Source organism: Parus major, chromosome 14, assembly GCF_001522545.3.
Source record: "Parus major isolate Abel chromosome 14, Parus_major1.1, whole genome shotgun sequence".
Taxonomy (NCBI): domain Eukaryota; kingdom Metazoa; phylum Chordata; class Aves; order Passeriformes; family Paridae; genus Parus; species Parus major.
The window spans coordinates 15,000,115-15,014,688 of record NC_031783.1 but is presented as its reverse complement, the minus strand read 5'-3'; the positions used below and the strand labels follow the sequence as shown (position 1 = coordinate 15,014,688).

Here is a 14,574-nt window from a genome sequence, read left to right as displayed (position 1 = left end):
TTCTTAAAGACTTCTTTGAACAAAGATTAGACTTCAATATCTTTAGAGAGGATGCATCACATTTAGTAGCACGTGTGGCAAGGTGTAGTTGCTCCAGGTGTGCTGCAGAGTGAGGGCACATCCTGAGACTCCTGATCTCTTTTTACAGGTTATGTCAGCAGAAAATGCTTTATGGTTTTGGGAAAGGTGTTTTCCTTGGCTGGGAAAAATGCTCTGAATGCCTTCAACACACCATGTTTCCAGTCAGGATTCTGGTTGGAGCTTGGAGAGAGGCTCTTCTGAGGTCTGGTAATGGAGGTGTGACAAAATGGGGTTGAAGGAAGGCTGAAAATGTGGTTTTTTTCTTTCCCTAGGGATCTTTCCAATAACAGGATCAGTGGTTTAGATGCTGAGTTATTCAGAAGCCTGACTTTGCTGGAAAAGCTGTAAGTACCTGCTGTGCCCCCAGTCCTCCCAGTGCCCCCAGTCCTCCCAGTGCCCCCAGTCCTCCCAGTGCCCCCAGTCCTCCCAGTGCCCCCAGCAGGGCTGAGCTGGGCCCTGTTGCACTGGTTTGCTTTGTTCTTGCTCCACCTCATCTCCCCAGCCCCATGTGGTTCTGTCCATGGGCTCCTTCCCTGAGGCCTTTAGCTGCTCAGTCTGAGGATTTGGGGATTATTGGCATTTGGAGTTGGGCAGGACTTGACCCCTTGTACTGCTGGATGGAGAGGAGCTCAAGGCCAGGGAAGGAGAATTACCACAAGATGTTTGTTGATACTGGAAGGGACCTTAAAGCCTTTAAAGTGCACCTTCCACTACCTCAGGCTGCTCCCAGCCCTGTCCAGCCTGGCCCTGGACACTTCCAGGGATTCAGGGGCAGCCCCAGCTGTGCCAGGACCTGCCCACCCTGCCAGGGAAAAGCTGCAGTGATGAGGAAGTTACTTCTAACATGATGAACTTTTCTCTCTTTTACAGAGATATAAGCCACAACCAGATTTCTACATTAGAAGATGGAATATTTGATAATTTATTTAATTTAAGTGAAATGTAAGTTCATGTTCTTTGTCTCCCAGTTTTTTTTTTCACACCTTTCCTTGAAACATCCCTTCCTTTCCCGCTGGGGTGGGAGGCTGTGCTGACTTGGAGAGATATTGGGCTGCCCACCCAAGCAGCTGCTTTTTGGGGTGTCTCCAGGTCCTTCCTCAAGCTGTGTCCTGCTCCTGTTGTCCTTCAGTCCTGACCTCTTCCTCATCTTTGCCTCTGTCTCCTGGGAATCTCCAACCTGCTGCCTTCTTGTCTTCCTGGCTTCTCTCCTGAGCTTCTTGTCTCTGGCCATGCTCTGGGCCAGTCTGTGCTGTGTGCATGGTCACAGCTGGGGACTGCAGCATCCAGGGGTTCCTGCAGCATGGTAGGTCCTGACTCAGGCGTCCAAGTCACTTGAAGATGTTGTCCTCAAGTGATTCAAGTTCGTAGGTTTTGTGTTTTAAGTGAGGTCTTTCAGTGTTACGTGAAGGGAGGTGAGGGGAAGGCACACATTTCTAGGAGAGACCCCTGAAGTCACAGCACAAATGGCAGTTCTGCCTCTGGAGGAGCCAGAGGATTAACCCTGTGCAAACCAGAGAGAAGAGCTCAGCTCACACTGTCCCTGAGGACAGGACACAAAGAGCATTCTCAGTGTGGCTCACGAGGGGCTGTGCAAAGACACAGAGGCCCAGGGCTGGGTCCCAGGAGCCTGTCCTGCTCAGCCTGGTGCCAAAGTGGTGCTTCCAGCCCCAGAGTCAGGGTTGAGCCCTGTGATCGCCCAGCCCTGCTGGCATCAGCTCCACACACATCCCCAGCCCTGTCCTGCTCACAGCTGAGTGCCAAAGGCTGTCATTTGGACCAAGTTTAGCTGCAATTAAAGTTTCCCTCTTTTCATTGAACTGCCACGTGGAAGGATTATCATTGACTTTGCATTTCTTTTTTTGACAGATCAGTTTTATTCCCTTAGCTATGTTTTAATGGGGCTGTAAATAGTCTCCCTGAGCAGGAGAGGCTGCCCTCATACCCTGGGGCTTTTGCATGGCAGATTATTTTAGATAAATGATTGTGTCTGTCATTTGCTTCTAATTGCAACAATTATTTGTAGAGTTAAAAAAGTACTTGGAGTACTTGCCTAATTCTATCCTCTAGAAAAATCATGTTAATTATTGCTTGATTCCCTATTCATTAACTCCTCTCCCAGTTATTCCAAAGCCTTTCAGTGGAGTGGCACAGATGGGAGCAGGGAGGGATCGGCACACTGCTGTAATTAAGGCTTAGCACATGTCACATTAATCCCTAACTTGTTCTGATCTCCCTCTGACAGAAACTTAAGTTGGAATCCATTTGTTTGTGACTGCAAACTGTCCTGGTTGCCCCGTTGGGTGGAAGACAGAAAAGTGAGAGTCCTTGAGGCATCGGACACGAGATGTGCCCACCCCCCTGAGGTGGCCAACCTGTCCCTCTTCGATGTCCTGTTCCTCAATGCCACCTGTGGTGAGGAGAGCCTGGGGGTGGAGGTGCCTGGTTGGGAGTGATGGGCTCAGGGGCAGCTGGGGGCTCTTCAGACCTTGAGTGACCAGTTCTGATGGAATTAAGCAGGTTTTGGTAACACAGACTGTGTGAGGACCAAGGGCTGAGATTAACTCTGGTCACAGACACCACAGGACTCTGGCTATGCGATCTGCAGCCTCAGGCTTTCGTTCTCCCAGGGTTTGAGCAGCTGACCTCAAGCACTGAAACCTCCTGGGAGGTGATGGCACCCCAGGACAGGCTGAGTTGGGTCTTTGCAGGTGGCAGGGCTCCACTTTGGGAGAGCTGAATGAACACTGCCCTGATGTACCTGCTCCAGGGGCATGCTGCTGGCTGCTTGGCCAGGAGAACGGCACAGGGAGAGCCCTCAGGAAGCTCATCCTGCCTGGATGCTCCATTATTCTGGAGTAAGAGAGAGGGACAGAGAGCAAGGGCTCCCTGTGGCAGGCAGCAGGCATCTCCTTAAATTTGGGAACTGTGTCACAGGAGGATGCAGGGATGAGGAGACAGAGCTGTGTCACAGGAGGATGCAGGGATGAGGACACAGAGCTGTGTCACAGGAGGATGCAGGGATGAGGAGACAGAGCTGTGTCACACGAGGATGCAGGGATGAGGACCCAGAGCTGTGTCACAGGAGGATGCAGGGATGAGGCTGTGTGACAGGAGGATGCAGGGATGAGGACCCAGAGCTGTGTGACAGGAGGATGCAGGGGTGAGGACCCAGACCTGTGTCACAGGAGGATGCAGGGATGAGGCTGAGGGACCCTGAGCTGCCTGGTGAGGCACAGTGTTCCCCAGGACCAAAATCCAGGTGGTGGTTGTTCCTCTTCCCCCAGCAAAGCTACCCCAGCTTGCAGCATCTTGAAGGAATTTTCAAAGGGAAAAACACTTGGCACTGTTACTGCTCTTGATAATTAGTTGTTCCCTCTTGAACTACTTTAAGCCAGTGTGGAAACAATAATGTGAGGCTGCCTTCTGGGTAATTCAGTGTAATGGGAGTAGGCTGGGATGGCCTGCCAGCTCCTGACAGTTCTCAGTGACCAGCAGGGGATGAAGAATGACCAGGCTGGTGGTGGAAAACAGAGCAGTTCCCGTGCCGTGCTCCTCTCCGGGGACTGCTCTTAGGAGCAGTGGCTCAGCATTCTCAGGGAGGCTGTGGAGGAAGCTGGACAGTTGGATGGGTTTGGTCTGGGAAGATCACACGAGGCTGGAGCTGCTGAGATGTTTGGGGCAGATGTTGTAGCAACCAGCAGCAACAGCGGTGCAGACGTGGCCGGGCCGCGTGGGCAGAGGCCGAGGGAGAGGCCCTGCCTGGGTGTTTGTGGCAGGGAAATGTCCCACCCTGTGCAGGCCAGAAACAGGGGTGACACTCAAGGGAATGAGCAGTTCCTCTGGGGCTGTCGTGGCTCTGTGCCCAAGCCCCTGTGTGTCCCTGTTCCCCTGGGCATCCTGCACCTCCCTCGGGGGCAGCCGGGCCTGGCATTGCCCTCCTCTCCTCTCCAGCACCACGTTTTCCTGCCAGGAGGGAAACTCTTGGCTCTCCCCATGGAGAAAGGTGCCTCAGGGAGTGGGGCTGGTGCAGGGTCCAGCAGTGCCTCCCCTGTGTCCCCAGTGTGTCCCTGCCCATGGGTGTTGCTTTGGGATTTGCTGCTGGATGTCCCAGGCAGCACATGGTGGAACATTCTGCACTGACCAAGCCAGGGAAGCACCAAAGGCCACCCTTCTGTCATGGCTCACTTGGTAGCAGGTCCTGTGGGCTCCTCTGAGTGTCAGACTCAGTGGCTCCATGTCCCATGGGAGTGTCAGGCTCTCCAAAGCCCCGTTTTATTTACTGAGTGCTGCTGCTCCATAAATCTGTGTGACTGGCTTGTTATTTCTGTCATCACTAATTAGCATAAAGAGTTTGGAAACTGTTGCTGGGGGATTAAAGACTTCCCAGGCAAGTCTCAAAAAGGAAATGCTCGGAGTAGGAACTGAGTAGGAGAATTCCATTCCCAGGAGTGTGGGGTGGTTCTCTTGGAGGATCTCACCAGTCCATAGCATCCCAGAGTCTGTTTTGCAAGAGGATCTTCTGTTCTGTCCTGCAGGAGCTCAGTACATCACGTGTCTGACAGGCAACCACACCGAAGAAGCTGAACTTATCATCCTCTTCACGTCTGTGCACCCTGGGAACCTCACCGAGGAGACCTGCAGTGCCCTCTGTTACTCCCAAGGCCAGGAGTATGGGGGTTTCAGCTCCCAGGGGCAGTGTTTGTGTGGAACTGCCCACGAAACAAACTCTTCCTCCGGCTGTTTGCCATTTTGCACTGAGCATTTGTCTGGGCAGGCCTGTGGTGGCCCCTCACTCGTCCCCTCGCCCTTCCAGGCACAGCTGCCTGTGTCATTCACAGGACTCCAGCCCCGCTACAGCCTGCACCAGCCTGTGCTCTTCAATGTCAGTATTCCCATTGCTGTCAGCACTTTACTGTGGGAATTTGGGGACCAGAGCGAGGTTCTCAACACCACTGGACACACAGCTGTGCACAGCTACGCCTTGCCCGGGCACTACAATGTCACTGCCACCATCCTCGTGGGCTCCAGGCTCCTGTACGAGCAGGCAGAGATTGAGGTGGTGGCTCCACCCCAGCAGCTGGAACTGCAATGTCCTTCCTTGGTCGTGGCAAACGAGAGCCTGGACATCCGGATCCGCAACAGGGGCGGCACGGGGCTGGCCGTGCTCTACGGGATCACTGCCGAGCCCGGGGAGCTGGGCAGGGGTGAGCAGGGCTGCTGGGACGGGGGGCACTGGCTCCTGGGCCCCCCCTTTCCCTCCCTTCCCAAGGAGGGGTGAGGGTGGCTCCTCTGGGCACTCCTGGCTCCCTGTTTTGGGCTTCAAAACAGTTTGTTGGGTTCAGGGCTGGGCCGTTCCCGGAGCCTCTGCCCAGGTTGGTGGGGCTGTGGAGGTGGAGGTCCCCGTGGAGGGGACATCACCCTTGTGACATCACCCTTGTGTCCTTTCTGCAGCAGTTCACCCCATGTGCCCCCCTGAGGGCTTGGTTTTCCCGGGGAATAACCACTGCTACCAGCTGGTGGTGGAGAAGGCGGAGTGGCTGGAGGCACAGCGGCACTGCCAGGAGCTGGGCAATGGGGACCTGGCTTTTGTCAGCAGCCCCGACATCCAGAGCTTCCTGGTTGCTCATGTCATCAGGTGAGACAGGAGGGGAAGGGTTGGCATCACCTAGGGACAGCTCTTGGGTTCCTGAGGACACATCTGCAGAGGGATCCACGCAGGCTGAGCATGAGGAGGTGGTGGGGAGGCTGCTGAGCACAGAGGAGGAATCAGCAGAGCTTGAGCCCTTGCTGGACTTGGTTTCTTTCCTTAAAGGCTGTGGAGGGAAAAGAGGAATGGGGCAGAATGGCTGGAAATCACAACTGGGAGCTGAGAGATTGCTGGGCTTCTTGTACCCCGTGTTTGTGCCTGTGGATGCCTCTGAAATGTGAAAAGAGGTCCTGTGCCCTTAGACACAGCTGCAGCCCAAAGCCCAGAGCCTTTCCCCTCCTGTCTCTCATCCTGGGAAGCAGCAGTGCTCCTCTCCAGCAGCATCTGTTCCACCTCAGGACTGGGCTTTATAAACAGAGTGCTGCAAGTGTCAGCCTTTGATTAAATCCGCCCTCGGAGCGCCCTTTCTCCAGCCAGTCATTCCGGGGGAGGGAGGACAACCAGGAGAGCTCTCAGGGCCTGACAGCCCTTGTCAGCACTCCCAGCTGCAGCTGTGGGAGATGGGCTCCTCACAAACACATCCCAGAAAGCACATGGAAGGGAACAGCTGCGTGTGACGTGGGCTTTGAACGCTCCCGCTCGAGGCCTCGCAGCCCCTTCTTCCCAAACTTGTATCCGTGCCCTGTTCCCTTCACACGGGGCCGCATCCTGGGATTGCAAACACGTGTTCCCTGCTCTGGGGAAGGGAGGCTGTCCCTCTGCCCGGCTTAGGAGCTGCTCGTGGGTGCTGGGATGTGCAGGAATTGCGTGTGGAGCTGCGGCGCACAGAAATCACGAGGCCTGGGAGGGAACGGGGCTGTTCCCCAGCTGCTGCCCCACAGCCCTGGGCTCCCCAGCCCCCTCTAGGCCTCGTATTTATTTTATTAATCCATGCAGATAAACGTGAAGGAGGCAGCTCCAGGATGTGATTTCCCTGGTGATAAAAGGCGAATGGGCTGAGCTGCAGGATTTTGGAATGTGCAGCTTCCATCGTTTCTTTTGGGAAGATGGCAGAAGCAGAAGCTGTTTCCCATTAGGGTGCTGAGCAGGTCTCTTCTCCTTTGCTGCTGGTGTGGGATGTGCTGAGCTGCTCCCTCCCTGCAGGAGCAGAGGATGGGACCATCCAGGGCTGGTCCCCACTTTCTGGGCAGCACAGAGAGCCTCTCTGCCCTTCCAAGCCTCCCCAGGCTTGTTTTGCTCCTCCTGCTCCACAAGACAGCTCAGTCCTTCCTCAGAGGCAGAGCAGATCTCACATCTTGCTTTACAAAAGGCTGTTGAGAGTCCTCCTGTTCCCCCTGCAATGGAATGGGCAGGGTGGGAGCCAGCCAGCAGCTTGTCTTTTAGTTATTCCTTTCTTTCTTACTTTTTGATTTATATTTTTTTTTTTTCTAATGACTTGCAGTTAGATCATAGCTGGAATTAGAAAAGGAAAATCTCCACTGAGTTTTCCTGATGGCAGCAGGCAGGCAGTTTCCTACCCTGCTCTCCCTAATTCCCTGCCAGTGGTTCAGGAGCAGAACACAGCCCTTATTTATTTTTTAATCTCATTTGCAGTGAAAACTACTGATTCACGGAACAAGTTATTTTTGTCATCATTTTTCAGCGTGACCTCATGAATCATTTCATCTGGCGTGAGCCTGGGGGTGGAGAGGCACCAGTTAGCACCAGTTATCTCCCCAGTCTGCCTTGCAGGGCTGTGGTACCACCCTGGCAGCACGCTGGGGCATGGCAGGATTGATTTCCACCTGCGGGAGGGAGCGTGGAGAAGGAGCTGAGCACTTGGAAGGGTGCAGGATGGAAATATGGAGAAGTTAATAGAAGTTAATGTGGAACAAATGCCTCCCTTTCTGCTGGGTGCGATTAGAAGCAGCTCTGCAGGCTGTTTGTGGCTGTGGGAGACCTCTCAGCACTTCCCACCAGGATCTCTGCTGGGATTCAGCCAGTTTCCAAATGGGGCAGGGACACTTCAGCTCCTAAAAGGAGCCTGGCAGTGTCCTGTGTGTGTGGGGTTCAGCTGCCTGCAGTGCTGCAGCCTCTGCTTGTCCCCCCTTTCCATGGTTGAGGAGCTCATCACCTCTAGGAGCTGCATCCAGGAGAGCTCCCACACCTGGCACTGCTGAGCTTTAATCCTGCACCGGTGCCAGTCCCACCTGTGGTGGAGAATTGTCTGCTGGTAAATCCCACAGCTCTGCACAGGAAGAGCACAAGTTTTCTAAGGGATTCAGTTTTCCCAGACAGTTCTGTGTGACCAGATCCTTCCTCTTGGCTCATGACTCAAAGCAGGCTTGGCAGAATCTGGGAGGGTCATTTGGTGACACAATGCTCTGCTTGGAGCAGGGTGAGGCTCAAGTCACCCTGCTGGTCACAGAATCATGGAACCATAGAATGGTTTGGGTTGGGAGGGGTCTTAAAACATCCAGTGCCACCCCTTGCCATGGGCAGGGACACCTTCCATTGTCCCAGGAGCTCCCAGCCCTGTCCAGCCTGGCCTGGGACACTGCCAGGGATCCAGGGGCAGCCACAAATGCTCTGGGCACCTGTGCCAGGGCCTACCACCCTCACCAGGCTCTTGGGACAGAGGTGGGAAGGCTGGAGGAGAGTGGGGCTGTGCTGGGCTGGGCTGTGGAGGGGCTGTTCCTGAGGTTCTGGGGGTAGAGTGGATACTGAAACCCTTCAGTAATTAAAAGGCTCCATGAAATGCAGCCCATGACACCCCAATGGAGCTGTTGTTGGTATTTTTAGAGAGAACCATAGATGGCAGCTCTCCCAGCTCTTTCTAATACTCATGATTTCCTGAAACCCCCCCTCCCCCTTCTTTTTCCTTTTTTTTTTTTTTTTTTTTTTTTTTTTTTTTTTTTTTTTTTTTTTTTTTTTTTTTTTTTTTTTCCTCTTGCAGGAGCCTCGATGTCTGGATTGGATTCAATGATTTTGCAAGCTCTGGAGCGCAGCAGAGAGGGGAAGGATTTAATCTGGAGAGCTGTCAGAACTGGCTGCCAGGAGAACCCCATCCCTCCAACGCTGACCACTGCGTGCGGATGGGCCCCACGGGCCAGTGCAACACAGACCTGTGCATGGCCAAGCACAGCTACGTCTGCGAGTACAAGCCACCAGGTGGGCTCTGCTCGCCCTGCTGGCCCCCAGAGTGGCCAGTGTCCCCTCACTGCCATGGAAAAAGAAGGATGCATCACCACAAAATGAGTGTGACTTGCAGCAATGTTCCCAAACCCAAAAGGAAGAGTTTGGCTTGTGCCGGTCCTTGCCACGAGCAGGAGAGAGAGGAGCAAAGTTCTGAGGCAAAGCACTGGAAAAGGCTTTTCCTTCTTATCTGAGCAGTCTGTGCTGCTGCAGGGATCTGAGGTCGTGGTGCTGCCTTCACTGTGTGTTGTAGGAGATGTTGGGCTTGCTCAGAAGTTGATTAGGTGAGGTGTGATGTGCTGTGCAGGCGGATATGCAGCTTCCCAAATCTTCCACAGTGGTGTAGGAAGTAAGAAAGAGAAGGGACATGAAACAGGGGAGAAGATTTATGTAGGAAGGAGAAGCCATGGCCAGAGAGGGCTCTGGCCTGGTCAGAGGGGCAGCAGCAGCTGCCCAGTCCCCAGAGAGCCACCAGTGTTCGCCACTGTTGGAAACCAGCTGGTCATGGCCACATATCCCAGGAAGTCCAGGGGCACAGGGAGGATGAGAAGGTGCACCTGGTGCTCAGAAATTCCAAGCAAATCATTAGTTGTTGGAAGGGAGAATTACTTACGTGGTTCCTAGAAGTCAAAACTGCTGAACGTTGCAAAAGAAAATGTTGTTTGTGCTGGATGAGAAAGAAATCAAGACACCTGTGAGGAGAGGGAAGGTGCAGGGTTATGGAGCTGCTGCTCTCCTGAGTGGTCCAAGCCCTGCTGCAGCTTCACAGGGTGGAGGGAACGGCCTCAAGCCCTGCTGAGTCTCATGGGCTTTGTTCCAACATTTCCTTTGCAAACAGGAGTTCTCCTAAACGCCGAAAACTTCTTTGAGGGAGACGCTGAGTTCGCCGCACACGAGGCCGTGAGGAACGTGAGCGAGGCTGTGCCGGCAGATCCGTGGAAGGCTGAGGAGGTGAGGGGGGTTTGCTCATCCTGCTGCTGCCCAGGGGTCCCTGGGGACACGGGCAGCTGAGAGCCGTGCGTGTCCTGCAGGTGCTGGAGTTCCCGGAGCTGGCGTTCAGGCACCACGGGTTTCTCGCTGCCCTGGAGTTTGTGACACAGGAGCTGCACCAGCCCGTCCAAGTGAGGTTCCAGGTGTACAGACTGCTGCATGGAGAAGGTGAGGCTTCTCCTCAGCACCTGTGGGATTGTTGGAGGTGACACCATCAAACTGGGGCTGGCCTTGTGGCCCCTCTGACCCATAAAGGCTCAGAAATCTGGTTCTGTTTTTTGAGGAGATCAAAGTGCAGGATCCATAGCCTTGGGGAAGTGGTTGTCCTGGAGAAAATAATAGAGGGAGAAACCTCTCTCAATGCATGAGGAGAATGTGAGTGTGAGGACCATGTGGAGAAGCTCATTAATCTTCTGAGCTGTGCTTTTTACTTTGTGTAGACACATGTCAAATGGGAATGTGTTCTGGTCCATCTGGCCCCACGGGTTAACAAGGAAGAACATTTTCCCGAGCCCATTTCTTCCTGATGGATGAGATAATCTAAAAAGCCTTTTATTCCTTGGACAACAGCTCAACAGTCACAGTTTTGGCAACAATTAATTCTACAGCAGAATGTTTGTTGTAGCCGTGGGGTTGGCTGGTTACAAAAGGATCCTTTTTGACACTGACAAGCTGATACTTTGACATGGAAACATTAACTTCAGAAAAGTTGCTTAATGTGTTTTCAATGTCAAGGCCAGCTCTTGCTTTCACTTGGACTGGCTTTTGCTGGAGCACTGATCCTTTCAGAGTGCAAATTGGTTCATTCTCCCTGGAAAAGAGACAACTTTGGGCTTAATGATCTCGGTGGATTTTTCCAGTAAAACAGGACATTTATGTAGCAGTAGGATGTGCTGCTGTTGCAGCTTTTACTAAGAGTGGAGCTATCATCAGAACAGGAAAAACTGGTGAATTTGGAGCAGAGAAGTGCACTAGCAGTGTTACTGCTCAGCGTGGAGATCACTGATTTCTCTTTCACTTCTTCCAGACTACCAGGAGGAAAACAACGCTACAGAACTGTTCCCCAGCACTCAGGATGATGGGAACTGGACGCTGCTGGAATGTCCTCCTGGTTTCCAGTGGTGCCCTTTGACGAATTTGTGCTCATCCCTAGATGACTGCTGCAATGGGACCGAGTGTTCCAACAGTTCCTTTGGCAGCAGCCCTGCCCCCGGGTCCCTGCAGCCCAATGACAGCCAGCCCAGCTATCAACTCCTCAAGGAGTTCCTCTTCACGGTACCAGCTGGCCCCTCTTCCCAGTATCAGGTCAGTGTTTGCTGCTCTGACCACTGGGTGGGTGGGGCAGTGTTCTCCTGAGGGTTTTGGGTGAGTTTGGGGTGTTCCCATGTGGCAGATGGAGCCACTGAAGTCCATTGGGATGAAAGGATGTGCCCAGTGTCACACAGGCCATGGGCTCCCTGCAGTCCTCCATGCCTGGGATAGTGGAAGGTCCCTGCCCATGGCAGGGGGTGGAACAAGGTGGGCTTTAAGGTCCCTTCCCACCCAAACCATTCTGTGTTTCCATGAAAAGGCCGTGCAGGTTCCATGGGCTATTCCCATGGCATTAACACGGTGGAGATGGAACACAAAGCTGATTTCTCTGCTGGCACATTGGATTCAGAGAGGCCAAGGAGAGTGCAGTGCTGAAAGGTCTCCCCGTGCTGTGTTGGGATCTGCACCTTCTCTGTTGATTCCCACCTGGCAGGAAATCCAGCATTTTTCCCAGGCAGGAGTTGGGTGCTGATCGCTCTTAACGTGAGGCATTAACCCAAAACCATCTCCTGTCTCTGCAGGTGACGTTCAGCAAAGAAAACATCTTTGTCAGGGCTGGGGATGTTTTCAGCATCCAGCACAACGCGGCCTCGGGCTCGTTCCTCCAGTGCCACCCCGGTGCCACCTCCCTGGACAGAAGGAACTGGTCTGAGTGGGCACAGGGCCTGTCCCCCAGCTCCGTGGGTCCCCCCAGGACAAACAGCAGCGTGTGCTCGCTCCGGGTGCGCTACACCGAGGAGCAGCTGGTGCCAGTGCTCAGCCCCCACAACGCGGGGCTGGAGCAGCCGGGGCACTACACGGTCCGAGCCGCCGTGGACAACGGCTTCTTCAGCACCAACCTGTCCTGCAGCTTCCAGCTGACCTCCCGGGTGTCCGGCCTGCGCGTCCTCCACCCCGCCCCGCAGGGCTCCAGGGTGTACCTGCCCACCAACCACACCACGCTGCTGCTCAAGCTCTCCTCGGGGCTCAACGCCACCGCCAGCCGGCTGGGGGACAACCGCACCGCGCCCTTCGTGGCCACCTGCCCGGCTGCCCTGGCCCCGCTGTGTGTCAGGGAGACCAACGACACCTGGTTTGCCGTGGTGCAGCTGGGCAGCCTCGGCGAGGGCGTCAGCACCCACGTGCTGCTTGCAGAGAACTCGGTGAGCTCGCAGAACATCACGGTCACGGTGAAGGTGGAGGAGCCCATCCGCGGGCTGAGGGCCACCCCCGACCCCGAGAGCAGAGTCCTGCTGAACACACGGGTGGTGAGTGCCTGCTGCTGCTCTGAACCTGTCCCTCGTGGGTTTAGCTGGAGCTGTCAGGGTGTGGTTGGCTCGGGGAGCGGGGCAGGGGAGCGCTGCTTGCTGCTCAGCTGCTCGTCCCCCTGCACCCCTGAGGGAAGGCAGTGCCTCCTGCGAGGGAACACTGCCTGTCCAGGTCCCCAGACACTGGAGGTGTTAGGAAGGGCCACTATTTACCTTGTTCTGCCTTGCCCAGGTAGTCGTTCCTTGAGGTGTTTAGATTTGCTCTGCTAAATCCTTTTATCATCTGGCTGAAGCTGATACAGGTGTTTGACCCCTCCAAGTCTTGGAGTTTCTCTGGTGTTTGCAGTCTTGTTTTGTCCAGTCCCCCATGCCCAGAGCTACAGCCCTGGGAAGCTGCTCAGTAACTGCCCCAAATGCTCTGTACAAGCTCTGGCTGCTTCTGGCAGATCCTGTGCCTGCACCTCTCACCCTTCCTGCTGCCACAGGCTGCTCAGGAGGCACTGCTGGAGTGAGGAGAGACCTGCTCTGTCCAGCCCCTTCAGTCTTTGGGTCAGGCACCATTCCTGGACGAGGGTCAGAGGCTCAGCTTACAGGTGCAGCTAAAGCCAGGCTGTTCCTGCAAAGATTTCAGAAGTTTTTTTTTAGTCAGCAAGAGGGACCTGATCACATGAGCAGAGTGCTGGGCTGTGGGAGCAGGGAGTGTGGGGTCTGCTCCCAGCTCTGCTGGGGATTTATGGGGTCAGGGTCTGCATTTCTACATCAGCAGCAGAGCCACAGATGATCTGTCACCTCTGTGCCGTGCTCTGAGGGCACTGCAGGTGTGGGAGCCTCCCGGTCTGGCTCTGCTCCCTGTCCAGTTCAGCTGGAGATCTCCTGGGAAGTGCTGGGCATGCTTTTCTCTTGCACTAGTGTGAAATGTTCTCGTGCCTTTCAGAGCTACATCCCTGTGATGGAGGCTGGGTCAGATGTGACTTTCCGATGGACTGTAGATGATAAGCCATCTTTCACTTTTTACAATGTTGTCTTCAACGTTATCTACCAAAGCCCAGCTGTGTACAAGCTTTCGGTAAGCCAAGGCCTTTCCCATGACACCATCTCACCCCTGGGTTTCCATCTCATCCCACAAACTCCTCAGGAAAAGCAGCAGGGAGAGAAGGCAGAGCTGAGTTGAGGTTTTCACTGTGCTCGTCTGCTATTTCTCACTGACCTCTTGCAAATGCAAAGAGTTTCTTCTACTCTTATATTAGTGTTCCTCCTCTTTGTTTTCTCCTCTTTTCTCCAAGTTCCCCTTTCTGTTCATGGAGTGTCTGTCTTCCCCCTCCTCCCCAGCAGGAATTAGGAGGGAGCCCCTGCTCTGGCAGGCAGGAAATCTGGATTCAGAACCTGGCAGAGGCAGGATGCATCATAAGACTTCCATAGTCAGGACAAAGCTTCTCCCCCGAGCTCCTGTGTTCTCTGTGCTGTTCTCTGGTGCAGCCTGGAGCGCTGGGTTTGCCATGGCCCCTGAAGGATGGAGCAGGATCTGGGCCAGGGGGACTGTCTGCTGTGGAACAGGAGTTGATCTCTGGCCAGAACATCTTTGTGTGTCATGCCCTGCAGCGTCTGCTCTGGTCCAAGGTGCTGGATCTGCTCTCAGGGTGACTCTTGGCCTCCTGAGCAGACCCAGCTCAGCCCCCAGGCCACGCTCTCACTAATTTGCTGGGTGCAGCACTAATTTGCTGGGTGCAGCACTAATTTGCTGGGTGCAGCACTAATTTGCTGGGTGCAGCACTAATTTGCTGGGTGCAGCACTGTGCTGAGGGCCTGGGCTGCTTTCACTGGCAGAGCTGCCAAGGTGCTGTTAGCCTGGGGGGCTCTGGCTTCAGTGCAGCACATCCACAGAAGCCCAGACACGAGCTGGGGTAGGAGGTCTGTTCCAGTGGGTTTGAAGGACCCCTCTGCCAGCAGCTCAGCTCTCCTGCAGGTGAGAAGGTGAAGGATGCTCTGTCAGTGTTCCATGCCTAGAAAAACGTGAGGATTCTGCTCCACTTCTCTCATGTCTCTTCAGTCTCTTGCATTCGTTTCCCTCCTCTGCCCAGCCTTGCTCTCCCTCTCTGTGCCCACCACACCGGGATCCTGGAGCTG

The 14,574-nt window shown here is 54.5% G+C and overlaps 1 protein-coding gene across 1 annotated transcript in view; it reads left to right on the top strand.

Moving 5' to 3' along the window:
- The first annotated feature begins 330 nt into the window (after positions 1 to 330).
- Positions 331 to 14,574, top strand: part of PKD1 (polycystin 1, transient receptor potential channel interacting) — a 44,022-nt gene continuing 29,778 nt past the window's right edge. The window contains exons 1-11 of the mRNA XM_033518005.1: positions 331 to 425; positions 952 to 1,023; positions 2,324 to 2,493; positions 4,617 to 5,285; positions 5,533 to 5,716; positions 8,664 to 8,878; positions 9,741 to 9,853; positions 9,934 to 10,060; positions 10,920 to 11,197; positions 11,725 to 12,450; positions 13,385 to 13,516. Of these exons, the coding sequence (XP_033373896.1) occupies positions 331 to 425; positions 952 to 1,023; positions 2,324 to 2,493; positions 4,617 to 5,285; positions 5,533 to 5,716; positions 8,664 to 8,878; positions 9,741 to 9,853; positions 9,934 to 10,060; positions 10,920 to 11,197; positions 11,725 to 12,450; positions 13,385 to 13,516 (2,781 nt within the window). The remainder of the gene's footprint in view (positions 426 to 951; positions 1,024 to 2,323; positions 2,494 to 4,616; positions 5,286 to 5,532; positions 5,717 to 8,663; positions 8,879 to 9,740; positions 9,854 to 9,933; positions 10,061 to 10,919; positions 11,198 to 11,724; positions 12,451 to 13,384; positions 13,517 to 14,574) is intronic.